The 25,777-nt window shown below is 52.8% G+C and overlaps 1 protein-coding gene across 1 annotated transcript; it reads right to left on the bottom strand.

Moving 5' to 3' along the window:
* Positions 1-455: 455 nt before the first annotated feature.
* ATP4A (ATPase H+/K+ transporting subunit alpha) lies at positions 456-13,603 on the bottom strand. The gene is made up of 21 exons (XM_053906439.1): positions 13,466-13,603; positions 13,320-13,379; positions 12,699-12,902; positions 11,433-11,546; positions 10,952-11,204; positions 10,438-10,706; positions 9,604-9,802; positions 9,108-9,217; positions 8,893-9,027; positions 8,229-8,421; positions 7,281-7,456; positions 5,985-6,121; positions 5,747-5,897; positions 5,485-5,653; positions 5,239-5,393; positions 4,001-4,124; positions 3,426-3,571; positions 1,739-1,872; positions 1,276-1,377; positions 1,093-1,184; positions 456-859 (listed from the first exon to the last, which is right to left on the bottom strand). Exons 1-21 carry the CDS (start codon positions 13,592-13,594, stop codon positions 831-833), a joined length of 3,081 nt encoding a protein of 1,026 aa, XP_053762414.1. The 5' UTR covers positions 13,595-13,603; the 3' UTR covers positions 456-830.
* Between the last annotated feature and the right edge of the window lie 12,174 nt (positions 13,604-25,777).

Raw genomic sequence — 25,777 nt, 5'->3', positions numbered from 1 at the left:
GAGTCAGTCCCACTGCAGCAGCAGAGGAGTGAGCAAGTGGAACCGGAGTGGAGACCCCTGTGAAGGGAGAGGCGGCTGTGGAACGGTGCTGCTTGAGGTGGAAAAGATGTTGACACATTCTGTCAAGGTGCCGAGGGGAGAATGAGAATGGAGGCTGAGGAGAGAGACCAGAGGTGGTGTCTAGGCTAGCGGAGGGGCAAAGGCATCACTCCTGAGGGTGCCTGTCTGTGGTCATGTCCAGCTCGCCTGTAAATGCTGTCACTCTAGACAAAGGAATGGGAATTCATTTCCCCCAGGAATGTTTAGTGACTACCTACTACACACTAGGCTGTGTCCTAGGAACTGGAGATACAGACCTGAACAAATAAATAGCTGCTGAGTTGTAGGCTTGTGGGAGGTCAAAGGGGATCACGAAAAACACTTAGGACAGTGCCCAGCACAAAATAAAAGCATAGTCAATGTGAGCTGGTTTATTACTATCACGCAGCACAAGTGTGTTGGAAGAAGAGCCCCAGGCAGCCCTCTTGCCAGCCTGGCGTGCTAAGGACGGCCCCACTTCACAGGAGCCGCAAGCTGCCACTCCCTCCTGAAGCCCCCACGCCCTCAGAGGACTGGGCCCAAGGACTGCTCTGCCACGGGGGGAAGCTCTCCGCGGATGGGGAAGGGGAGTGGGGATGTCCCGCAAAGTTGGGGTGCCATGGGCTGCAGGAGCAGACACGGGTGGTGCTAGGGCTCTTGATTGCTTGATGTTCCGGTGGCTGCCCAAAGGGTCCCGTGCCCCCCACCTCTGCTGTGGGGGATGCGAGGATGGCTTGAAGGCCACGGTCCCTCTAATAGTAGAGCTCCTGATCCCACCAGCCTGGGAGAGAGAGAAAGGAAAACAGGGAGGTGCTCAGAGGTATGGATCAGTGGAGGTTTGATACGGAGGGTCAAGCTTTGCTCAGTGGCGGTATCGTAGCCAGTAAGGTTTATCCAAGGCGTGATTATTGCTGATTGATACGGAGGGTCAAGGGTTTGGAGGTCAAAGATCAGAGCAGCTGTTGTGAGAATATTCCAGCCCCCCACCCCCTGGCCCCCAGTCTCCACACTCACTCCCTGGGCAACAGCGAACTCCAAGTTTCCGGATCTCATCATAGACGAAGATGAGGAGGCCAAAGGGCATGGGGACCAGCCACCACTGGTACCTGAAGGCACAGGCGGGATGGCGAGGTGAGGGCTACCCTCAAGTCTGTGTCCCTGTGCCCATCCCTCCACTCACAGCTCACAGCCCCTCACCGAATGGGCATGAAGTTGAAGATGTTGGGCATTCCGGGGCAGTAGCACAGGAAGCAGCCGATGCAGACCTGGAACACGATGGCAATCACCAGGATCCTGTTCCTGCGGGTGGGCGGGAGGGGACGGGCTCAGAATGGCGGGTTCAGAACAAAGGCCATGGGGAGCTGGGGACCAGACGGAAAGCAGGGCACTGCAGGGTCAAAGGACGTCAGCTGGAGATGTTCCAACAGTGGACGCTGGCCCTGTCCCATCTCCCCTTTGGCTGAGGAAAGCAGAGGGGCCGGGTGAGAGGCAGGTGGTGGGAGCCAGCTATAGATAAGGAATGGTAGCACCTGGCACCCGCACATGCGCAAATTGGTGCTGGCGTCTGCTGGCTGCAGTGAGCCCTAGTCAGGATCTGATGGGAGCTGGAGCCAGGGCTCGGAGGGTAGGGCGGGGCAGGGGCGCGGCCGGCCGGGGACACCTGAAGAAGCCCTGCTGGAAGGCAGAGAGGCGGCGTGTCTTGCGGATGAGGACATCAGCGATCTGGCACATCTCGATGCTGATGAAGAACACGGTGTAGCAGGTGTACTGCTGGTACAGGCGCTGCCCGAACGTCTGTGGGCCAGAGGGGAGCAAAAGCATCCTGAGCCCAGATGGAGAGGCTCTGCAGTCAGCCAGGCAGTCAGGGCCTGGGACCGTGAACCCCTGACTGCTCTTTCCCTTACGTCAGAGGCTGGAGCGGGGGAGAGGACGGATCCCGATCTGCCAGGTTTGCAGGACCAAAGAATGTGGGGCCTAGACATCTTGGTCTCGCAAGCCTGGATGGCAACACCTGGGCACGTGGTAGGTCAGGCAATTGCTTTCATGATGGAAGGAGGGATGTAGAACCTTCCGGACACCCACAAGAAGGCCCCTGGGAAAAGGGAATCGGGCTCCTAGGGCAGAATTTGCAACGTCCGGTGACTCCAGTGCCCAGGCAGATGGCAAAAATGAGTGAAGTAGGCCAGAAGAGCCTATGGGGAAGAGAGCACGTGCCCCGTTTAAAAGGAGCAACCAGGGGCGCCTGAGTGGCTCAGTCGGTTAAGCATCCGACTTCGGCTCAGGTCATGATCTTGCGGTCCGTGAGTTCGAGCCCCGCGTCAGGCTCTGTGCTGACAGCTCAGAGCCTGGAGCCTGTTTCAGATTCTGTGTCTCCCTCTCTCTCTCTGACCCTCCCCCATTCATGGTGTCTCTCCCTGTCTCAAAAATAAATAAATGTTAAAAAAAAAATTTTTTTTTTAAAAATTAAAAAATAAATAAATAAATAAATAAAAGGAGCAACCACTCTTCAGACCATTTCTTCAGTGTAACTATTCATAATACCAGCTAATTGTGTCAGGAACGCTAACTCTGCTTCAGGTACCACGCGTCTCACATGTATATCTCACTTAATCCCCCCCGGTAAGCGTAGGAGGGAGACTGGTGGTGCTCACACTTCAGCATTTCTGAATCCTCAGAAAGGCTGGTTATGACAGCCTTCCAGGCCTGGGGTGTGGACTGAGAATTTGCATTTCAGACAAGCTCCCAGGGGATGCTGTCGGCCTGAGGACCACAGTGTGAAGTCCCTGAAGTAGATATTAGTATTATCTCCACTTACAGATGGGAAGACTGAGGCACAGAGAGGCAAAGCAACTTGCCCCGTGTCACACAGCATGTGAGGAATTGTGGCAAACCATGAATCCAGGCAGTCTGGTTCCAAGGTCTGCATTCTTAACCGTGATGGCAAATGTTTAAGGGGAATATCCTGACCTCTAACACCGCAGGGCACACTAAACACACCTGCTAACCGAATCGAGCCTCTCCGGGCTCCAAACCTTCATTAAAGCCCGCCACACGTGCAAACACTCTGTGTACATGATACTGCAGTGACAATAACAGAATAGGGGCCCGGCTCCACACCAGAGATGACATGCTACTGGAGGGCAGGGAGGGGACACCTGCAGCTGTGACCATCGGCGGCAGGAGTTTGGAGCTCAAGACAGTGGTGGGAAAGGACCCAGAACTGGCAGAGAGTCTGGGATGCTCTGCCTGAGCTCAATCACACGTGGAGGATTGAGTGTGGGCCCACCCACAAGGTAGGTGGCACCGGAAATGAGGGCGACATGGGATGGGGTGGGGCGAGGGCTCACCCACTCCTGGCCATAGCTGTCCTGCAGATCCTGTAGGTGGTGATTCTCCCAGTATGGCCGCAGCCCCACACACAGCAATGGGAACCAGCCCTCCTGGGCCATGGCCGTAAAGTAGTCAGTGAAGCCAGCAAATGATTGGATGGCACCTGGGGGAGATGCAAAGAGACACAGGGAGACAGGGATGAGACACAGACAGAGACATGGAGAGAGACAAGGACGTTGAAAGGTAGGGACACAGAGAGGAACAGAGACACAAACACAGGGACACAGACAGTGACAGACATGGAGAGACACAAAGACAAGGATCCCAAGAGAGATCAATAGGGACATAAGAGACGAGGCACAGAGAGAGACAGAGACACACACCCAGAGACAGGGTCATGTAGAGCAGGGCCAGAGACAGAGAAGGGACACAGGGAGCGATCACGGCAGACACAGACTCAGAGAACAACAGAGACTCAGGATCGAATCCAGACCCCAGGATCTAGAACAAGCCAGAGCCCCAGTTAGAGACTCCAAGGCAGGTGGGCAGCCCCGCAGGGAGCCCCAGGCTCCCTGGCCCCACAGACGCTCACCGATCTGGAAGTAGGAGTAGGCAGCCAGGGGCTCGTTGACCAATCGGTCGCGCTTTGGGTTCCGGGGACGCAGATGCATGATGTCACTCTCTGCCTTCTCATATGCCAGAGACACAGATGGGAACTGGCCAGGAGCAGAGGGAACTGGGGTTAAGGGTTGGCCTGAGCCCCTGCCCCCTACCTGTTGGGGTCCCCCTCCCCCCCACCTCCTGCCAGCGGACAGAGATAGGACTGAGGTTACGAGGCAGGTGACCACACAGGCAGACCTGCCTAGACAGCACGGATCAGCCAGTCCATCCAACAGAGCAATGTTTGGTCCATCCCTCCAACAAAGGTGTGTTGTCTTGTCCGGTCCACATCCGTGCCACATCTGACCTGATATCCACCTCCATCAGAACATCTGGATTTACCTCCACTATGGCATGTTCTTGTTCACTCTCTCTCTCCCTCCCCCACCTTCTCTCTCCCTCTCTCTCTCCCCCTTACTGTTTCTTTGTCCCTGTCTCTGGTCTCTTTCTCTGTGACTGTCTCTGCTTTTGTATCCCTGTGTTCCTATCTCTCCTTGTCACTATCTCTGCATCTCTTCTGTCTCTGTGTCCCTGTGTCCTCCTCCCTATCCCCCACGCCATCTGTCCATCACTGCAGAATGGCAGCAGAGTATACTGATCAAGAGCAGAGTCCCTGGGGCACCTGACTACCTGGGCTCGAATCCCAGTGTGCCACTTATTAGCTGTGTGACCTGGGACAAACCGCTCGACCTGTCTATGCCTCAGTTAGCTCATCGGTAAAATGGGGATAATAAATAAAGCCCATCCCACTGAGCGTTTGTGAGGACAAAATTAATTAACGCGTGTCTGGCCCAAAGAAGGCACTTAGGCAAGTGCTGTTGAATAAATAAGTCAACGTGGCCATGCATCTGGCTGCATACATCCCTGTATCTGTGGTTCTTTTTCTGTCTGTCTGCCTTGGGGCCTGACAGTGTTTATCTGTCAAGGCTGTTGAAGGGTGTCTGTCTGTCATCCAACTTTCACCAGATATGTGTGTTAACGTCTGAGTCCACGTGTCTATGCCTGAGTGCCCACCTGTGTGTCCACGTCTGTAGTTCTGTCTGGGACTACCTATCTGCCTGCCTGCATATCCGCATCTGCCTGTCTTTGTACACACGTCTGTATCGTTGTGTCCAAGAGTGTCTGTCCGTGGGCACTGCACGGGTGGGAGCGTTGGGGCTGTAGACTCACGATGTCAGTGCAGAGTTCTATGAAGAGGATAGTGATGCAGCCGAGGGGCAGGGGCACACTGACAGTAATGTAAATGAGGTACGGCGTCAGCTCTGGAATGTTCTTGGTCAATGTGTAGGCGATGGACTTTTTCAGGTTATCAAAGATCAGCCGGCCTGTGGGGTTACAGAAGACATCTCAGACTCCTCGCTGCCCAGTTCCTCCTGTGCCCACACTGCCTCCCCCAGTCTCCAGCCCAGCTCGGACCCTGCTCCACGCCCGTCACAATGGAGGCAAAGTTGTCATCCAGCAGGATCATGTCAGCCGCATTTTTGGCAGCATCCGAGCCAGCAATGCCCATGGCCACGCCGATGTCTGCCTTCTTCAGGGCTGGGGAGTCGTTCACGCCATCCCCTGTCACAGCCACGATTGCGCCCTGCAGGGAGTGGGTGCGGGTAAGGGGTGGTCAGTGAGAGGCCAACCCAGGGCCAGCCCAGCCCATGGGCCGCCTTCCTCGGCAGAGTCGTACCAGTCGCTGGCAGCTCTCCACAATCACCAGCTTCTGCTGGGGACTGGTGCGAGCAAACACCATCTCGGGATGAGTACGCAGTGCCTCCACCAGCTCAGACGGGTCCATGTCCTTCAGCTGCATGCCATTGATGACGCAGGCACGGGCATCCCTGGGAAGGAGGTAGGAAGGCATCACCAGGGCCTCAGTCGGCCTGGGGTGTGGAGAGAACCATGGGGGGTGGGCAGAAGGGGCTTACTTCTTATTAACTTGGTCCAGAGGCACGCGGAGGCGGGCAGCGATGTCCTCCACTGTCTCGCTGCCTTCTGAAATGATACCCACACTGGCTGCAATGGCCTTGGCTGTGATGGGGTGGTCACCTGTCACCATGATCACCTGTTGGGGAGGGGACCATCAGACCCTTGTTGCCTTCAGATCAGCCCACTCTCCTCATCCTCCCTGGTGGACATCTACTGATACACTCATTCACTTATTCAACCAGTCGTGACCACCTGCTGTGTGCCTGGAAAATGTCAGGGACAAAGCAGACAGACAAAAATCTCTGTTCTTGTGGAGTTGGCACTCTAGTGTGGGAGACAGAAAATAAACAAAGTAAAGGAATGAATGATACAGCATATTAGGAGAGGGGAAAAATTAACCTGGGTAAAGGGAATGGCAAATGTTGGATGGAAAAAGTGGTGTCAATTTTAAGTGTGTCCAGGGAAAGCCTCATTGAGAAAGTGACATCTGAGCAGAGGTCTGAAAGGGGTGAGAGAACTGGCCACATGTAAAACTGAGGGAAGAGTGTTCGTGACAGCAGGAACAGGCAATGCAAAGACCCTGGGGTGCGAACATGCCTGAACTGTTGGAGGAGTAGAGGGAAGACCAGCATGACTGGAAAGCAGTAAACAAAGAAGTGAGGCAGGGGGGTGGCTAAGCAATAAGCTTAGAAAGGTAACAGGGCCAAGCTCTTCTAGGGACTGGGTCTTAGAGACCATGAGAAGGACATGGCTGTTGCTTGCTCAGTCTTGGCTCCCCAACTCTTGATTTGTCTTTCAGGAACCATCCCCCACCCCCAGAGTTGAAGTGAGGTCTCTAGCCAAGAATGGGCAAGTAACCCCAGACCTAGCCAACCGAGGCATCCCACCCCTAGCCACAGTGACTGGTTCAGGGAGGAACATGTGACCCAATCCGGGACAACAGCAAAAGAGGCACTCTTTTTCTGTGGGGTGGCTAAACAGGTGGGATGTCGGTTGGAGCTGCTGGGGGGTGGTCATCTTTGTCGACCAAAGTGCAGGGACTGCTTGAGAATAAAGCCATCAGAGAGAGAAGTAGAACCAAGACATGGAGAAAGGCAAATTCCTAATGACACTGAACTCCTAGATCCAGCTATACCTGAAGCTTCATTCCCCAGAACTTTTCAGTTTCATGAATCAATATATTCTTTTTTTGGTTCAAACCACTTTCAGGTAGTTCTCTGTCACAGGGTTTGTCACCCCCAAATACTGCTAACTTCTGTTCTCACCCCTGCCTGCTCCCCTTCCTGGTTGCATACCCGGATGCCTGCTGTGCGGCACTTGAGCACAGCATCAGGGACGGTGGCCCGGGGAGGATCTATCATGGATACAAGTCCCGCAAAGCACAGGCCACTAGTTGGAAAGTTCATGGCCTCCACATCGAAGGCGTAGCCGGGAGGGTAGTCCTTCTCACTCAGGTAGAGCTGGCAGAATCCTGACCAGAAAACAGGGGAGTCAGAGAGGGGTCCAGGAAGCCCTTCTCTAGCAAAGCCAGGTGATGAGTAAAATAACAAGGCCCCTTGTACCAAGCACCTACAGATGCCTGACCATCATCAGATGGCTGAATACTTCATTCACATGATGTGAGTCTATTATTACAACCAACCTGTGAGACTGTTAGCATGCTTATGTTGCAGATAAGGAAACTGAGGCCTAGAGAGGGGCATTTCTTGCCAGCGGTCCCACACAAGTAAGATAAACGATCCAGGATTGAACCACAGGTTTGTGTCTTCCAGGGTTGAGGCAGGGGTTAGGGAAATTTAGGAATCGGGACAAAATGTTGAGGGAGATCAGAGGTCAGGACAAGGATTGGGGAGTCTTGAGTTGAGGCAAGGATTGGAGGTCAAAGGGTCAAGAGGAGGACACTGACAGGTGGATGCGAAAGCAGGTCAAGGTTGGGGCAAGAGCTGGGAAAAATCCAGGGATGTCAGGTCAGGAATGGGAAGGTCCCAGGGAGGACAGGTGGGAAGGAGCTGGGTCAAGACAGAAACTGAGGATGGACAAGGGTCAGGACTGAGACAGGGAAAGTCAAAGATGAATGTGTGCACTTGGGCAGGTCAGCTGTGAGCCAGGGATGGGAAAGGTCATGGTCAGGGCTGGGCGGGGAAGGTTGGGCAGGGAAGATTGGGCAGGGTCTGTGCTAGCTCCTCCTCACAGATTGGTTTACCATCTACTGTGGGGGTCTCACCGAGCCCTGGGGGTCTCACCAAGCACGCGTTCACCCAGGCCTCCCAGGCTAAGGTAGGCAGTCTGGAAAGCCTCCCGCCACTGCTCGTCCAGCGGCAGCTCCTGGCCCTTGATGAGGATGGAGCTACAGCGTTCCAACACGCGCTCAGGGGCGCCCTTCATCACCAGCACGTGCCGGGGGTCCCGCGGGTCCTCCAGTGTGTGGATGGACAGCTTCGGGCAAGGAAGGGGACGGCGTTAAGGACCAGGACAAGGGGGCGGGACTTGGGAGAACGGCGGGGTTGACCGCGCTGGGGCGCAGCCGGAGGAACCTTTGGAGGGTGCAGCTTGGCTGGGGGTGAGGGGCTAGCGTGCTGGACAGGTCTTTCGTAGAGGCTGAGGGTTAGGGACGCAGTAAGGAGCCTGAGCGCAGAGAATGGATAGAATTAGGGTCGGAGTTGGTCTGGGACGGAATTTGGACTGCGAGCTACCCCCACGGAAGGCCTGAGAGCCGACGGTGAGCCCCCAGCTAAGGGGCTGGGGGGGGGGGGGAGGGGGCGAAGTGGTTGTGGGCGGGGCTTGGCTAGGAAGGGGGAGGGAACTAAGAGAGAAACCCTGCGGTAGGCCAGCCCCGAGTGTGGGTGGGGCCTGAGATGGGCGGGGTCCTCCCTGTGGGAGGGGGTCTGGGCGGGACCGGGCGCACACCTGGAACTTGTTGGTGGAGTTGAAGGGGATCTCGCAGACTTTGGGGAAGCGCTCACGGTAGCCCATGGCGTTGCCTAGGGTCAGCTCCGAGAACTTGAGCAGCGCAGTCTCGGACGCGTCCCCGATCACGATGCGCTGGAAGCGGCGGCGGGTGTCAGGGGCGAGCCTGGCTGCACCAGGCTCCCGGGATCCCCCGGAGTACCCTATGGTCTCACCTTGGGCACCGGCACCGCGTCCTGGCCCGACTTGAAGGCAGCGCGGTTGCACAGCGTTAGCACGCGGCATAGCGCCCGCCACGTCTCCGAGGACTGGTCAAACGTCTGCCCTGCAGACCAGGCGTCCAGGCTGGGGCCGCGAGGGGACTCCTCGCGGGCCCCAGACCCGGAGCAGCGCTCTCCCATACCAGAACCGAGTCCCTCTCTCTAGATTCAGGACAGGGTCACCTCCCAGACCTGGGTGGGACCCAAACCCCTCCTCATACCCCAGGACAGAGCCTTCTCTCCAGACCCAGTACTGAGTTTCCTAGGAGACCCAATCCCAAGCCCCTTTGCAGACCTAAAGCCTCACAGACCCTTGCCCCGATCGGGATGGAGCCCCACTCCATTAATGCAGATCCCTCCCCAGACTCCCTTCAGTAACCTCAGAGCTCCCTTCCAGGTCTCTAGCGTCTACCAGATCCTGCCCCAGCCCCGTCTCGTTCCACCCCCACACCTGACTGGTCTTCCGTAGTGTCAGCCGAGTGGATGTGGTTGTCAAACCAGAGATGGGACACAGTCATGCGGTTCTGAGTGAGGGTCCCTGTCTTGTCAGAGCAGATCACTGATGTGGAACCCAGTGTCTCCACTGCTTCCAGGTTCTTGACGACACAGTTCTTGCTGGCCAGTCGCTTGGCTGTCAGGGACAGGCAGACCTGGGAGAAGGGGTGAGAAGCGCAGGTAGGGGGCCCCATCCTTGCTTCTAGTCCTTCCCTTCTCTCACAGCACGGGGAGCCTGCATCCCAGCCACAGTACTGTGGACACAGCATTCCTCGGCAAAACCCATGCTTTTCTTGCCTCTGTTTTTTCCGGCCTGTGCTTTCTTCCACTTGGGACACCTCCCCAATCTGCCCAGACAGACATAACTAGGCCCCTCTCTAAGCTGCCCAGGCTGAGGTTCTGTAGGTTCTCTTATCAACACAACCAAACTGAGAAAGCAGACATCCTCTGAACCTCCTCTGGGGCTGGTCTTGGACTGGGTGCTAACTGTTGAGGGCTGCCCACACTGGACCTCAGCCTCCTCCTGTCAAGGATGCGTCCTGTTCATCTGTGAGTCCTCAGCGTTTGGTATAGGGTATGGCCCAGACTAGCGTTGGTGAGTGTTTGCTGAATGGATGGATAGATGGAGAGACAGGGGGTGGGGAGGATGGTTGGTGGGAAGGTGTGTGGGTGGGAAGTGAGGGGGTGGTAGGACAAATAGGGAGACGATGGAGGCAACCCTGGATGAATGAACACGCAGATGGACGAGCCTCTCAGCTCTCTGCACCTCTTTTCTGTCTCCCCAACTCACCGTGACAGTGGCCAGCAGCCCCTCGGGCACGTAGGCTACCACAATGGCCATGAAGAAGACCATGGCCCGCAGGAAGGTGTAGCCAATGCACATGGCCACCACAAAAAATGTGGCGCCGAAGAGGATGGCCAGGCCTGCGATGATGTCCACAAAATGTTCGATTTCAATGGCGATGGGGGTCTTCTCATTTTCTACTCCCGATGCCAGTGATGCAATGCGCCCAATGATGGTGCGGTCACCTGTGTTCACCACCAGGCCCTGTGCCGTGCCTGCAGCGGGGCCAAGAGGGCGCCTCAGGGACAGGTGGGCGGCAATGGGGGTGTGCACACAGTGTGAACTGCAGAAGGGGAAGTCATGGGAGATAGAGGGGCAGGACGCCCCGAAGAGGGGGTGGTCACGCGAGGTGGGCAGGCAGGGTGGCTTCATACATGGCAGAAGAAGGGGAGTGGAGGCAGCCGTGGGGAGTGTGGAGGCAGCGTGGTCAGCCGGGGGGGCGGGCAGGGGCCTCACAGACCTTCAAGGCACATGGTGGAGAAGAAGGCGATGTTGCGGGTCTCCAGGGGGCTCTCGTGTGTACATTCGGGCGAGCGGGTCTGCGGCTCAGACTCTCCAGTCAGCGAGGAGTTGTCCACCTTGCAGCCCTGGGCCTGGAGGATCCTGATGTCCGCTGGCACTCGGTCCCCGCCTTTCATCTCCACCAGGTCGCCCACCACAAGCTGGTCTGCATTGATCTGGAACTTGTCCCCATCTCGGATCACAGTTGCTTGCTGTGGGGCAGGGGCACAGGGTTGAGGTGGGCAGGGGTGGGGGTGGAGGTCACTGAGTGCAGGGGAAGGCGGGGAGATGCAAAGAGGGAGCTGTGGAGGACCTATGGGCGGAGCGGGAGGCTACAGGCTGGGAGCAGGTTGGGCCTGGTGGGAAGGCCCACACAGACAGACGCCAGGAGCCTCCCTGCGCCCGCCCGAGTGCACACAGGGAACTGAATGGGGACCCACCTGGGGCACGAGGTTCTTGAAGCTGGCAATGATGTTGGTGCTCTTAAACTCCTGGTAGTAGCCAAAGCAGCCGGTGACCACGACCACGGCGATGAGGGCCAGTGCCAGGTACAGCTGGGTAGAGGCAGGAAGGGGGCCAGGCTGACGAGAAGGGGCTGGAAGATCCCTGCGCGGGGGCACCCGCCTGCTCCCTGTCCCCCGGTGTTCTTGGGGTCACCCCTGTGGTTTTCCCTGCTCTACTAGCCACCACATGCACTGTTCCCCGTGGCCTGTGTTCCCTGTCCCTGTGTTCTCCACGTCCCACATTCAGCTTCCCTGTATTCCCAGTGTCGTGTACCTATATCCCATATTCTCTGGGTCCTGAACCCTACATCCCCCATGTCCCCATATCCTACGACTTGTGCCCCGTGTCACCATGCATCCTTTCCTGCGTCCTTTTGAGTCTTGTATTCCACATGTCTGCTGTCCTCTGTCCCCTCATGTTCTCATGCCCTATAGTCCCTGTGTTACAAGTTTCGTGTTCTGTGTTTTCATAATCTGTGTGCCACCTCTATGTGCCCTGTGCCCCAAAGTGCACCCTCCTGTCCCCATTTCCATGTTAGTATGCTGTCGATCTTATGCTTCATATTCTGTGGACTCCACGATCATGTTCCAAATTCCAAGTCCCTATGTCCAAAGTCTCCCCATGTCTGTGTACCTCTAAGTCCCCATCTGGTGGCACATGTCCTATGACTTTCAAATCCCTGTCAATGCCACACGTCCCTAAGTTCCCACGTCTCTTGTTCTGACCCCTGTCATATATCCAATGTCCTCTTATCCCACATTTCAATATTCTCTCTGTGCTTCCTTGTCTGCTTCATGTCTCTCTAGGCACTGTGTCCTGAGTCTTCTGTCCCCTATGTCCCTATGCCCTGTGTCCCATGTCTGAGTCCCATGTCCCTTGTGCCCTTGGTCTGTCCCGTGTCTTCTGTTTCCCAAGTTGCATATCTTAAGTATTGTATTTCTACGTCTTTGCATCCCCACCCGTGTCCTCCATATCTGAGATACATTCTCTGTGTCCCCTGTGACCTGTGTCATCGGGTCTGCCCCATATCCCAGTATCGTTCATCTCCCCCTCCTCTTGCCCCCCATGACCTATGTCTTGGAACTGCATTTCCACGTGTCTGTGTCCCCATCCTGTATCCCTCGCGTCCTGAGTCCATGCTCAATGTTCTCTATCCTCCAGTTCCCTGTGTCCCACGTCTGCCCACAGCAGCTGCTACTCACATTGTCGTCGGTGGTGAGGTCCCCCTCACTGGCCTGGATGGCAAAGGCAATGAGACAGATGGCAGCAGCCACCCACATGAGGCACTGCAGACCACCGGCCAGCTGCCGGGCGAACTTGACATACTCAGGGGTACCACGCGGCGGCCGCAGGGCATTGGGCCCATCCCGCAGCAGCAGATCCGCGGCCAGGCTGGCAGTCAGGCCCTGGGGACAGGGCAGGTGGTCGCAGTGGCTTCCAAGGGCTTTCGTCTCACCACACGCTCCTTGGTGGGGGTAGCTCTTCTGTCTGTCTCTTTCCCCTCTTCTCCCCTCTGTCTTGTGCCTCTTCGTTTCTGTGTCATCCTTGCCTCTGTCCTGCCCCTTCCCCCTGCCCTCCACCGAGTCTCTCTCAATTTTCCTGCCTGGTTCTCTCTTCCTGTTGTCTCTGCTCTGCTTCTCTCTCTTATCTGCCTCTTTGTCTCTCTCTGTCTCTGCCTCTCTGCCTCTTTTTATCTGCTTCTCCTACTCCATCCCTCTCTCTATTTGGCCCTTTCTCTCTAATGCATTTCTCCCTTTTCTTCCTCTCTCTCTCTCCCTCTCTCCCCTTCTCTGCGCACACCCCTCCCTCTGCGCCCAGCTCACCTTGGTCGCACTGGTCTGGTATTTCTGTTCCAGCTCCGCGACTGACAGCTGGTGGTCGTTCTGCGTGGTGGGGGCAGGACAGTCACTGTCCAGCTCTCACCGGCCGCACTCCTGCCCCCCACCCAGCCCCCTCGCCCCCTGCTCACAATCTCCATCTCCTTCTTCATGTTCTCCAGCTTCTCCTTCCTCTTGCCTCCTTTACTGCCTGCCTTCTTCTTGCTCATCTTGGCTGCCATGTCCCCACCAGGGCCAGGACCCAGCTCTACTGAGTACATCTCGTAATTCTCCTGGGGATGAGAGGAGCGGGGAAGCATCAGGTCCTGCTGAAACTCCTGCCTCCAGCCTCCAGCCTCCCGACCCCTGACTCCGGGCCCCACTCACTGCCTTCCCCATAGTGCCTGGTGCAGCCACCCTCCTTTGCCGAGACAGAGCCTAGGGTCTGGACTGGTCCTGATATACCCAGGGAGGGAGGAGGTGGAGCAAGACTGCCCCAATTACAGCTGATTGTGGGGCTCCTTGGGGTGACCTCCAGGCCTAAGCAGCTCAGGTATTACCTATTGAGCTGCCCCAACCTGCCCAGACCCATCTCAACCTACCACTGAGATCAGGGGACCACTGAGGATGTCCATCGTAACAACAAGAACAGCAAACATACGGTGTTCATCACGTGCCAAGCACCGGGCTCAGGGCTTTCCTGTATTAACTAATGTAACCTCACAACATCCCTTTGAGATGAGTACTATTCTTTCCTCTCCCTACCACAGAGATGGGGAAACTGAGGCACGGGATGGTTAAGTCACTTGCCTGTTGTCCGCAAGCTCGGACGTGGAAGGGTCAGGACTCAGAACCAGGTAGGCTGGTTGCAGGGTCCTCTTCCAGGCCACGCTGCCCATGCCTGACTCCTGGAGGGGGAGTGTGCTCACAACGGTTGCTGTAATAACTGTCATTTAGGGAGGACTTCCCGTGTTCTGGCTCTGCCCAGTGTGCTTCGTGTGGATGTTTCATTAGCTCCTCACCCTATAAAGTTATGTTCTCTTATTGGCCGCCATTGTACAGATGAAGAACCCAAGGCACAGAGAGGTTAAGGACTTGGTCTAAGGCTGTGATGACTAAGTACCAGGGGCAGGATTCCAGCCCAGGTCTGACCCCGGAGCCTGGCTCTCGTATGGGACCACCAGTGAAGAAGCCCTCAGTTCACATCAGCAGTCGGTGGCAAGTGTGAGCCAGGCCCTGCACACATGTGACCGTGGGGGTCCCTGCAACAAACCCCTGTGCAGGCGGCATTAACATTCCCGTTGTGCACAGGGGAAACCAAGGCCTGGAGAGGTTCAAGGGGGTCCCGGAGGTGCCCCGCACATCCAGCCGTAGCCATTACAGGTGCTCCCATCTCCACCCCAACCTGCCCGCGTGGGGAAACCAAGGAACACAGTGGGGAAAAGACGTCTCCAAGGATCCCGGCTCGATGTTGGTTTTGGTGCCAGGTTTGAGGTCCCCCGGGAGGGCACCCCTGTGGGCAGCAGTGAGGATCTGGACTGCTGGAATGGCAGGTTCTTGATATCTCATGCTTGGCCTCACAGCACGGACGTGTATCTCAGGCCAGGCACGGGTATATCTGATAAGATAATCGCTCTGGCGACGTCCTTTTCTCCTGAGGCAGGTCACCTGGGAAAGTTTAAGCTGTTGAGCAGCCCAACCTCCTCCCCATACCCACCCAGCTGGTCATCCCATCTCCTGCTACAGGGGACCCCCAGAGAGGAGACTGGTGGGGTGAAGTCACACTGAGTGCCCTTACAATGAGTCTGCTTGCACTGGGGGGCTTCAGCTCTCTGAACCGCACATGTGAAGCACTTTGTGTCACGTCGCTCCTCTGCTTACAACTCTCCAGGGGTTTCCCTTCTCGCTCATAATAAACTCTCAAGTCATTCCTGCAAGATCTTGCCCTGGCTCACCTCACCTGGCTCAGTTTCTACTACGGTTCAACAGGCACTGGCCTTCTTGCTGTGCTTTGTACAGGCCAAGGTCATTCCTGCCCCAGGGCCTTTGCACTTGCAGGTCCTTCTGCCTGACGCTCTCTTCTTTAGAAATCTGCATGGTTCTTTCTCGCCGTCAGGTCTCAGTTCAAATGTCATCTCTTCAGATAGTCCTTCCAATATTTCACCCTGATCAGGCTCCATGCCCTTGACACTGCTTTACTCACACCCCTTGTCCCAACCTGACACTGTATTTTATTCTCATTTGTTTGCTGTCGATCTTGTCACACGAGAAGGAAGACTGGGACTTGGTTGCGTTTGCTGCTATACACACAGCACCCAGAACAGTGTCCTCAGACACACAGTAGATGGTCAGAAGACACTGTTGGATGTGGAATATTCATTAGCAAAAACGGAGTATTGGGCAGGCCCTCAGGAAGTCTCAGTCACTGGGAATTCCTTGGTTCCCCTTGCTCTCTCTAGCCCTTCCACCCTGCCCACCAGGCCCCTACCTCCGAAAGCATCCAGAGCCTGGGGCAAATATGATTCAGGACCACCACAACCTAAGTCACAGGTGGAGAGACCAAGGCACAATCACTGGCAACAGATGGCTGACCCTCGACACGTGCAGACCTCTGTCATAATCAGGGACTGTCTTCCTCTAGTCTCTGTTCCATTTGTCCCTTTATTTTCATTTCTTAGTTTTACTATGTTCCTTTTCAATGTTTTATTTTTAAATATTTCAGACCCACACGTTACAGGGAGAAAATGAATACCTGCCTACCTTTCAGCTAAATTGAATGATCTTATCAGTTGGTGGTTTCTAGAGGAATGATAGATGACACACAGAGAGAGTGAGAGCGAGAGAGAATAGATTTTTTTTTTAAGCTTGGGCTGAACCACTTGAGAGTAACTTGGAGACAGGATGCTTGTTTATCCGTGAACATGTAGGCACGTGTCTCCCACAAATATGGACACTCTCTTACATGACCGTGGTCCAACGGTCAGATGCAGGACGTTCACACTGACATGACATTATGAGCTAATCTAGGGAATGTATGTGAATTTCCTATTTTCCCTCTCATGTCCTTTTCGTGGTCCGGGATCACACTTGACATTTTTAGTTGCCATGTCTCCTCAGTCCCCTCCAATCTGTGACATTTCTTCACTCTTTCCTTGTCTTTCCAGACCTTGCCATTTCGGAAAAGTATCAGTCCATTATTTTGTAGAATTTCCCTCAGTTTGGCTTGGCCGACGATTCCCCATGATTAGATTCAGATCATGTGCTTTTAGCAGGAACATAGCAGTGATACACGCCCATCTCAGAGCGTCGTGGCAGGATGGGCCTCATTTTTGAGACTTTAAGTGATCTGGACCGGGGTAGACATTTGGAGGATATCCAGAGGCTTAGGGAATGACCAGAGGGCTATTCTATGATCTCTTTATTTTCCACGCAAAACGCTGTCACAGGCAAAGCTGGCATTCGGTAATGAAAACACAGTCACCGCCTGAGCCCCCCACCACATCCGCAGCCGGCCACTTAAAGAGGCTGCTGGCTCAGCCCCACGGCCTTGTCCACTCCAACTGTTCAGTGTCTGGCCATGTCCACAGTTAAATACTTTCACTGCCCCCCCGCCCCTGGCATCACTCCAGGTCTGCGTCTTGTGGGAGTCTTTCCTCGTGCATTTATTCTTTCATTGTGCATCCAAACGACTCTGACCCTGCCTCTGGGGGACACAGGCTGTGGCCCACAGGCAGGATCTGGGTAAAGCAGGAGGTGTGCTGTTGGGACCCGGAGTGGAGTCTATCTCAGTCTGGTGGGCACCTCCCGGCACAACTTGGGGGCAAAGACGTCTCACAAGAAGGTTGTAAGTGTGACACCATCTACTGAACACAGTAGGTGCAAGATTTCTTGGAGCCGGAGACACACAGATCACTGGAGACTTTTTCAAGAACAATTAATGGTCAGAAGTGATTTTTTTTTTCCCCTGAGAAAGAGAGGGCAGAGGATAGACTTTTAAATGGATGGTGAATGTGGAGTGGGTTTTGGGGGGTCTCCTGAATCGTGACCACACACACTCTTAGGGACTCAGCACCCTACAAGTCCTGATGGGCTCAGACCCCTGGCTGCGCCTCCTTCCCACATGCCTTCCCCTGTCAAGCTTTGGGATGCAGCCCACGCAGCCCCTCTGTTTACCAAAATTGTCATTTCAACATCTTGGCACCTGAAGCTTCCTCCACCTGAAACACTCCCCCTACCCCCTACCCACATTCAGCTACTTGTCTTTTGTGCTCCGGCACAGATGTCCTTTCCTCTAGGGAACCTCCTTGGACCACCTGCCAGCTGGATCAAGTACCTCCCCTGGGCTCCCACAGGCCCCTGGGCTTCCCCATCCCAGCCCTGACCCCTCTGGCCCATAATTCCTCCATCACAAGCCTGGCCACTCTCGGCTGGTCTCATTTCCCCCACTGCCTCATGAGAACAGGATCCACGAAGTCTCAGTCACTGCCTTGTGCCCTGTACCACCCAGCCCAGGGAGTGTTTACTGAGTGAAAGAACTCACTGTGACCGTGACGTTTGGTCTGTGTTTGGTCTCTCAGATAAGATAGTGGATTCAGCAATGCCCTTCGCCTCATGGGCAGGTCACCCTTCCCCCCCCACCCCCACCCCCACCATCTCCAGGCCTTGGGAAGACTGAAGAGAGGGGCAGAGCAGGCAGAGAACCTTGCTTCTTGCTCCCTTTCAGGCTGGTATAGGAGCCACATGGGTTTGGCAGAGACAAGGTCTGGCCCCAGCCTGGCTAAGCTGGCAGCCACATCTCCCGTGCTCTACTCCTCTCCCACTTTCATCCAGATGTGGGAAGGTTGACCATCCTCGGGAAACTGCCAAGCTGTCCTTATCTGGGATCTTAAAATCACATCCAGAATCCAACCATGTCTCCCTACGCTGCTCCCATGCTGGTTCCATCTCCATTCCTTCCTGCCTGGACATCACAGCAGCCTCCCTCCCAGTCTCCCTGCTCCCATCGTCTGCTCCCCACCCACAGCCAGAGGGAGCCCGTGAACCCCTGAGGTCTGTGCTCTTCTGGCTGAACCCTTCAGTAGCTCCACCTGACTCTTGAAAGCAAAGTCTGCACAATGGTGCCCAAGGCCAACAATCTGGCCTGTGGTCTCCCAGACCTCTGCTTCCCCCACTCCAGCCACACTGACTCCCTGCTGTGCCTCAGACCCAGCAGACAGCCTCCTGCCTCCTGCCTTAGCATGTGCCCTTTTCCTCCTCCGGGAATGCTCTTCCTCCAACACCTACATGGCTCCCTCTCTCCCTCCATCAGGTCTTTGCACAAATGTTACCTTCCCAGTGTGAGCTCCTTGACTAGCTGAATTAGAACTATGACCTGTGGTCCCCCTGCACCTCTGTCTCAGCTACCTTCTCACATACTATGTAATTGCTCTTATCTAGTGGGTTTCTTGTGTGTTTTCTGAATCCCCCTGATAGAATGTGAACTCCATGAGGACAGGGATTTTTGTCTGTCTGTTTGTTTGTTTTAGAGAGAGAGCTACAGGCAGGAGTGGGTACAGGGAGAGGGAGAGAATCTTAACCAGGCTCCAGCGGAGCCTGGGGCGGGGCTCAATCTCACAATTCTGAGATCATGACCTGAGCCAAAATCAAGAGTCAGCTGCTTAACCCAATGAGCCACCCAGCCACCCGTGTTTTGTTTTGACTGATGGGAAACAGCAAATAGGCACTCAATAAACTTTTGTTGAAAGAAATAAAATAAGTCTCAGGGTCCCAGAGACATGTATGTGGCAGCAATCCTAGCCACAAATACTAACATGGACACGTGGTCCTGCCTTGGGATGCTGTTCTTTGTCCGCCAAAGACGCACTACCCCAACATAAAGCAGAGGGGCAGACTCAAACAGACACAATGACAGGAAGCCCAGGGCAACAGTGACACTCGTTGAGAGTTCACTGCCCTAGCCCCGCTGTAAGCGCTTGTGTGAGCTCATTTCATCCCCAGAACAACCTTATGAGGAAGGTACTGTGCTTATCTCTATTTTCCTGTGAAGAAACTGAGGCCCAGAGAGGTCATATGACTTGCCCAAGGTCACACAGCTAGGAAGTGGCAGAGGCAGGATTCGAACCCAAGCAGCCTGGCTAGAAAGTCTTCCTGTGTGAACACACAGGATCACAGCAGACACCATTTCACAGAGAGGCCTCACATTAAAACTATACTCTGCTTGATGATTTATGGGATATTTATTGAGCACCTCCTAGGTGCCAAGCACTGGGATTTGCAGTGAAATAAACAGTCACGGTCCTGTTCACACCCCAGCAGGAGGGGCAGCATTACAAATTTACTGGCAAACTGGGAGAAGAATATGAAGGAAAATAACAGGGTACTAAGGAGAGAGGCAGAGGGGACGATGCTGAATTAGACTGGGTATCGCAGAGGGGTCTCTGAGGTCCTTAAGGTCCTAAGGATGAGGACACGCCAGGAGTAATCTAGAAGAAGGAACAGGAGAACAAAGGCCCTGATCTGGGAACAAGGTAATATTGAGGGTCAGCAAGGAGGGGAGGCAGAGAGGCTGGATAAGGTTAGTGAGGGGAGGGTAGCAGAACGTGAGGGCAGGGGGTGGTTCTTGTGGGGCCTTGTGGACCAGGAGGAGGAGTTAGGATTTTAGTCTAGGAGCAGCTGAAGGCATTTGAAGTCCGATCAGAAGAGGAGCATGTGAGGATTGAGTTTCAAGGAGATGCCCCCAGTTGCCATGTGGAGGATGCTCAGGGGGAGACTGGGATGAGAACCTGGGGCAGGAGGCTGGGGAAGGGCCTTGGGGAGAGGAGGGGGCAACTGGGGGAGGGAGGCTCAAGGAGACCTCCTATGGAGACATGGGCTGGGGCCGGAAGTATCTGGCCTGGGGGTGGTGAGGCACCCGGAAGAAGAGGTAGGTTTGGGGAAGTGCTAAAGCCTGTGTAGGAATAAGGGGTCTTGGAGCTTCCGGGAGAGGCTGCAATGGGGAAGTGTGATGAGGGCCTTGTGGGGCAGAAAGGGTAAAGGGAGATAAGGGAGGTGAGAGCCTCTGGCAAGGGTGGGGAGGAGAGCAAGGAGGAGAGGGCAGGGCCTGGACTTGTTCTGGGAGCCACGCTATTAAAGAAGATAAAAGCACAGTCTGAGAGGTATGAGGAGAACCAGGAAAGGGTGGGCAGTGGGGGGTCAGGAGGCAACCGAAAAGGGAGCTTCTAGAAGGGGGATGGGTTCAGCAGTGTTTTGCCTTCTTGAGTGTGCCCAGTGCCCAGCACAGAGCCCAGTACACAGCAGATGGTTCACTTTCTGCTGAATGAAGGCATGCATGGATGGGCTAGTTGAAGACAAAGCTCACACAGATACAAACCCTGAGGACTTAAGGGCTGCATTTTGTGATTAGGACAGGCCACCGCACTCCCCACCCCTGGATGGGCAGCTTGAGAAAAGTGGAGTTAGAAAAGGTATTCTTGGGTGGAGAAGTATACAAAAGCTCATAACGGGGCTCAAAAGCCAGGGATGAAAGGTGTGGAAATTAATGAAGGCAAACTTCGTTTGAAATGTTAGGCCAGAAGGTGGAGCTCTCTCACTGTACCACTCCAGGTCAATTACAGGAAGAAGTGTCAATTACAGACCCCAACAGGGGACTCCTCCACAGCGACAGGAAAGAATCACAACTACAGGCCCAGGGGGAAAAGATGCACAGTGCATCTCCTACAAGAAATCAACCACCCCTGCAACTCAGCCAATGAGAAACACCTTTTCTGCAATGGACTGGTTCAAAACAACCCCTCCCAACTTTCTCCTCCTTCTCCATAAAATAACGGTCCTCTCCTTTGTTTGCTAGATTTGCCTATGGTTTTGTCATAGTTTGCATGTCCCAAATTGTAATGCTCTGTGTTTCCTGAATAAACCCATTTGCATTGGTAAAATAATGTTTTATACTTAAGGTTAACAAGGGGGTACAAGCCTCTTGATCCAATCGTCCAATCCCGGAGCCAAAATTCGTAGGTGGTGGGGGGAATGGGATTTTCTTTGGTCAAAGTTTCTTCCAACTTCCAGCCAACTACAAAGGTGGAATCAAGAAGTGAGGCTAGCCCACCCTAATCAAGACAGTAAGAACGTCTCTGTCCACCACCGTCAGCCAGTCCAGAAACAGCAGAGGAATGGGGCAGAGCCAGCATAATCAGGATGGTGTAACTAACCAGGACACACCCCCTGTTCACTGTCAGCCAATCACGAAAAGAGGAAAAAAATGATGGGGCTGAACCAGTGGCATCAGCCCAAAGCAAGTTCCTTGGGGGAGCGCTTGGCCTTCCAGCCAATCAGGAGCCAGAGCAGAGAAAGAGCTTCCCCCCCCCCCGCCCCCCCCCCCCCCCCCCCCCCCCCGGTTCCACCTGGGCTCTCAGGAGCCTGGAAGGTCCAGGCTAGCTGTGGAGGCCTGGGAGGGAAGGGATCCTAAGTGTGGAAAGTGGCACGGAGCCTCCTCCGCATACATGCACACCTACAGAGAGTCTAAATACGTCGTAGAGGAGTTGACAGGGCATCTGGTCCCGTCCTGTCTTGTTTAGCTTCCTTCCATAGAAATACTAACACCACTTCAACTTTTAGAAACTGCTGTAGCTTACCACAACTCCTCCTTCATCAGGTAATGAGCAGGAACCTGGGCTTTCCCTTAGTGGCTCCAGCCTCCCAGCCCTGCCTTTCCCCCCTACCTTTATCCCCGCCCATCAGCTGGCATGCTGAAACCAGGTCTACCCATCACCCCCCACAAACCAGGGATGCCAAGGAAAATGACACAAGTGAGGGAGTGGAAGTGGGGACATTTTCACAGCTAGCCCTGGTTCTTACTTGTGCTGACTCGCCATGAGCATAGCCGCTGTCTATCTTATTTTCCTGCCCTTAGTATCTGGCTTACTAGCCCAGGGCACAACAAAGCACTTTTCAGCCAAGGGGCTTACCAGCCAGGGAACTTCTAGCCATGATTCAAGCCAACAGTATACTATTCAGGACCCAAGAGACCCACCTGCTGAGGGACATGGAAGCCACCAGCCTGACCTCCCAGTCACTCTCCACCGTGGGGTGTATCTTCCACCATTTCAAGGCCTTCCCTTTCCCCTGCTCTGCACTTCTGTAACTCCACAGTGCAAGGCTGGGAATAATACATACATACATACATACATACATACATGCCTACATAAATAAATAACCACCAAGAGGGGCACCTGGCTGACTCAGCTGAGAGAGATACAACTCTGGGTCATGAGTTCTACCCCCACACTGGGCATAGGAGCCTACTTTAAAAAAGAAATCAGGACATTTTTCAACTAAATACATTTTACTTTGGCTAAATACACATGCTTTCTGATTTTTGCAGTGTGTGTGTGTGTGTTTATACATTGTGCATAGAAGGGAAATGTATTTTGTTGGGGTTTCATTCTTCTTTCCACTCTGGGCCCATGTCTTCATCTGGGTACAATTCTTGTTTGTCAGATTAATGTGAATAATAGAATGGGGCAGAACAATCTTGTCTAAGTTGCCACTATTCCCAGTTGTACTATGACATACATAGTACTTCTCTTTAACTAACTTTAAAAAAAAAGGTAAATAAATTGCTTTCAAAAGGAAACTTTACTCATCACAAGAAAAAAAGTTCTGTATGTGTATGGTGATGGATGTTAATCAGACATTTTGGGGTGATCATTTTGCAATATGTACAAATACTGAAACTAGTATAATGTTATATGTCAATTATACCTCAATAAAAACAATTTTTTAACAAGGGAACTCTAAATCACTTTATAACCAGTATCTTTCCAAAAATTTTAAATGATTTAAAAAGAATGGTCTATTTCACCATAAAGAGAGAATAACCATAAACATAAATACAGGAAAACAAAAACTATGTTATTAAATGTTAGGTACTTTCACCTGGCTGTTCTCTCAGCTTGCCAGCCACCCACCACTGATGTCTTTTTCGTTCCAGGTGTGACGACTTTTTTCTTTGGCTGCTTTGAAAATGTCATTCTATTGTTTCCTGGTTTCTAATTATTTATTTTTTTAATGTTTATTTATTTTTGAGAGAGAGTGCGTGAGTGGGGAGGGGCAGAGAAAGAGGAAGACAGAAGATCAAAAGGGGGCTCTATGCTGACAGCAGTGAGCCCAACATGGGGCTCAAACTCACAAACTGTAAGATCATGACCTGAGCCAAAGTCAGATGCTCAACTGACTGAACCACCCAGGTGCCCCTCTAATTATTATTAGAATATAGTCCTCAGTTGATAACACTATATTGTACAATCGAAATTTGCTAAGAGAGTACGTGTAAATATTCTTACACACAAAAATGGTAAATAAATATGTCAAGTGACGATGTGTTAATCAACTTGATGGGGGGGAACCCTTTCCATATATATGTAATCATCACATTTTACACTTTAAATACCTTACAATTTTGTCAATTAAACCTCAATAAAGTTGGGGGAAAATATAGTCTTAATTATTTTTGTTCCTTTGAAGTCCAGGTATCTTTTTTTCTGCGGCTACTGTGATGGTTAGTTTTATGTATCAAATTGTCTAGGCTATGATGCCCAGTTGTTTGGCAAAACACTAGTTTTGATGTTGCTGTAAAGGTATTTTGTAGATGTGATTAACATTTACAATCAGTTGACTTCAGGTAAAACAGATACCCTTCAGAATGTGGGTGGGCCTCATCCAATCAGTTGAAGGCCTCAAGAGAAAACACTTGCAGTTTCCTGGAAAATTAGAAATTCTACCTCAAGACTGTAAACAGACATCCAGCCTGAATTTGCAGCCTGCTGGGCTGCCCTGTGGTTTTTGGACATCAGAGGGCAACATCAACCTTTCACTTGAATTTCCAGCCTACTAGCCTGTGCTAGAAATTTCCAACTTGCCAGTCCCCACAACCACATAAGCCAGTTCCTTAAAATAAATCTCTTTTCTCTCTCTTTCTGCATCTCTATCTCTGTGTTCTACTTCTCTGGGGAATCCTGACTGATACAGCTGCTTTAAGTTTTTCTCTCTGGATTTTCTGAACTTCTTGAATTTATGGGTTCACGTTTCTCATGATTTAGGGAAATTTGTCAGCCATTATCTCTTCAAATATTGAAATTTTTTAACCCAAGGACTCCAGTGGCAGCTATGACGGTTTTTTCCCCTTCCTTTTCCTCTCTGTGCTTCAGGTTGGATGAGTTCTATCAAATTGATTTTGATTTTTCTGATCTTTTCTCCTGCACCCAGGATGTTGCTAAGCCCAGGGAAATAATTTGACTTCAGATATTGTATTTATCAGCTGTGAACTTGGGGGCACTCCAGCTCTCAATCTGTCACACCAGCCCACTTGGCCTTGGAAAACTTTGCTGTTTTCTCTTTCTTCAGAACAGTCTCTCTGTCACAGGCTCGGTCCTTAATCCATCTGGACAGACATTTGGAAAAAATCCCGAGAAAGAAAAGCTGCTGATTTCTGCTTACTTAAGAGAGATAGTTCCCTCGTTGGATTTTAAATTCTTCAGAGTTTACTCTTTAGATTCCATAGCTCGTTGATGCCTTTAAAATGTGAATTTTTAGTTTATCCCTTTATCCGTGACTGTTATGGGAGGAAAATGGTCTTCCATGACCCTAAATCGTACAGGTATGGAATTTGGATATTTTAAGATAGAAGTCACATCTTGGGCTCTCCTGCTTACACCTCCAAAGGCTTCTCTTCACACTTGATATCCACACTCCTTACCATGGGCATGAGCACCATGACCTCATGACCCTGGGGGGGTCTGTTCCTGATGACCATTCTATATGGACTTAACATACTCCCGTGGCTGTCCTCCAGGCATGCTGGCTTCTCCCTTTTTCCTACTCTTCCTTATCTCAGGAAGTTATACTTGGTATTCTGTCTGCTTGGATTTCTCTTCTCCCCGATACTTTCATAGGCCTCTCCTTCTCATGCTTCAGGCCACAGCTCAAACGTCACCTCCTAAGAGAGGCTTTTCCTGAACACATTATCATGTATACCTCCCATTCCCCAGCTTCTCTGTTTTATTTCCTTTAAATTATTTATGATGCTCTGGAGTAATTTCATTGATTTGCACTTTCTTATTTATGTCCTAGCTTCTGTCAAAATAACATGTATTTTGTGAGGTAGTGGTCTAATCTGTCCTGCTCAGCATTGCATTCTTAGGCTCTAGAACAATACCTAACACACAGAAAGTGTGCAATAATGGCTGCTGAACAAATAAATGAAATTCCCAGGATACTTACAGGAGCTGTTAGTACACAGGGCTGTGGAAGGGCATATCCCAACCACACACACAAATATGCACAATCATGCAGAAGGCATCGTAGGTACTGATCTCAGAAGTGCTGGTGGAGGGGGCAGGGCAGCTCACTAATGTCCAAGCCTGACTCCAAAGGTTCCCAGGAGAGCAGGAAGGACTTGGCACTGTGAGGGC

This window comes from Panthera pardus, unplaced genomic scaffold (genome assembly GCF_024362965.1).
Source record: "Panthera pardus isolate Hobbes unplaced genomic scaffold, ASM2436296v1 HiC_scaffold_18, whole genome shotgun sequence".
NCBI classification, from domain to species: Eukaryota; Metazoa; Chordata; class Mammalia; order Carnivora; family Felidae; genus Panthera; species Panthera pardus.
This window is presented reverse-complemented; position numbering and strand designations above follow the sequence as displayed.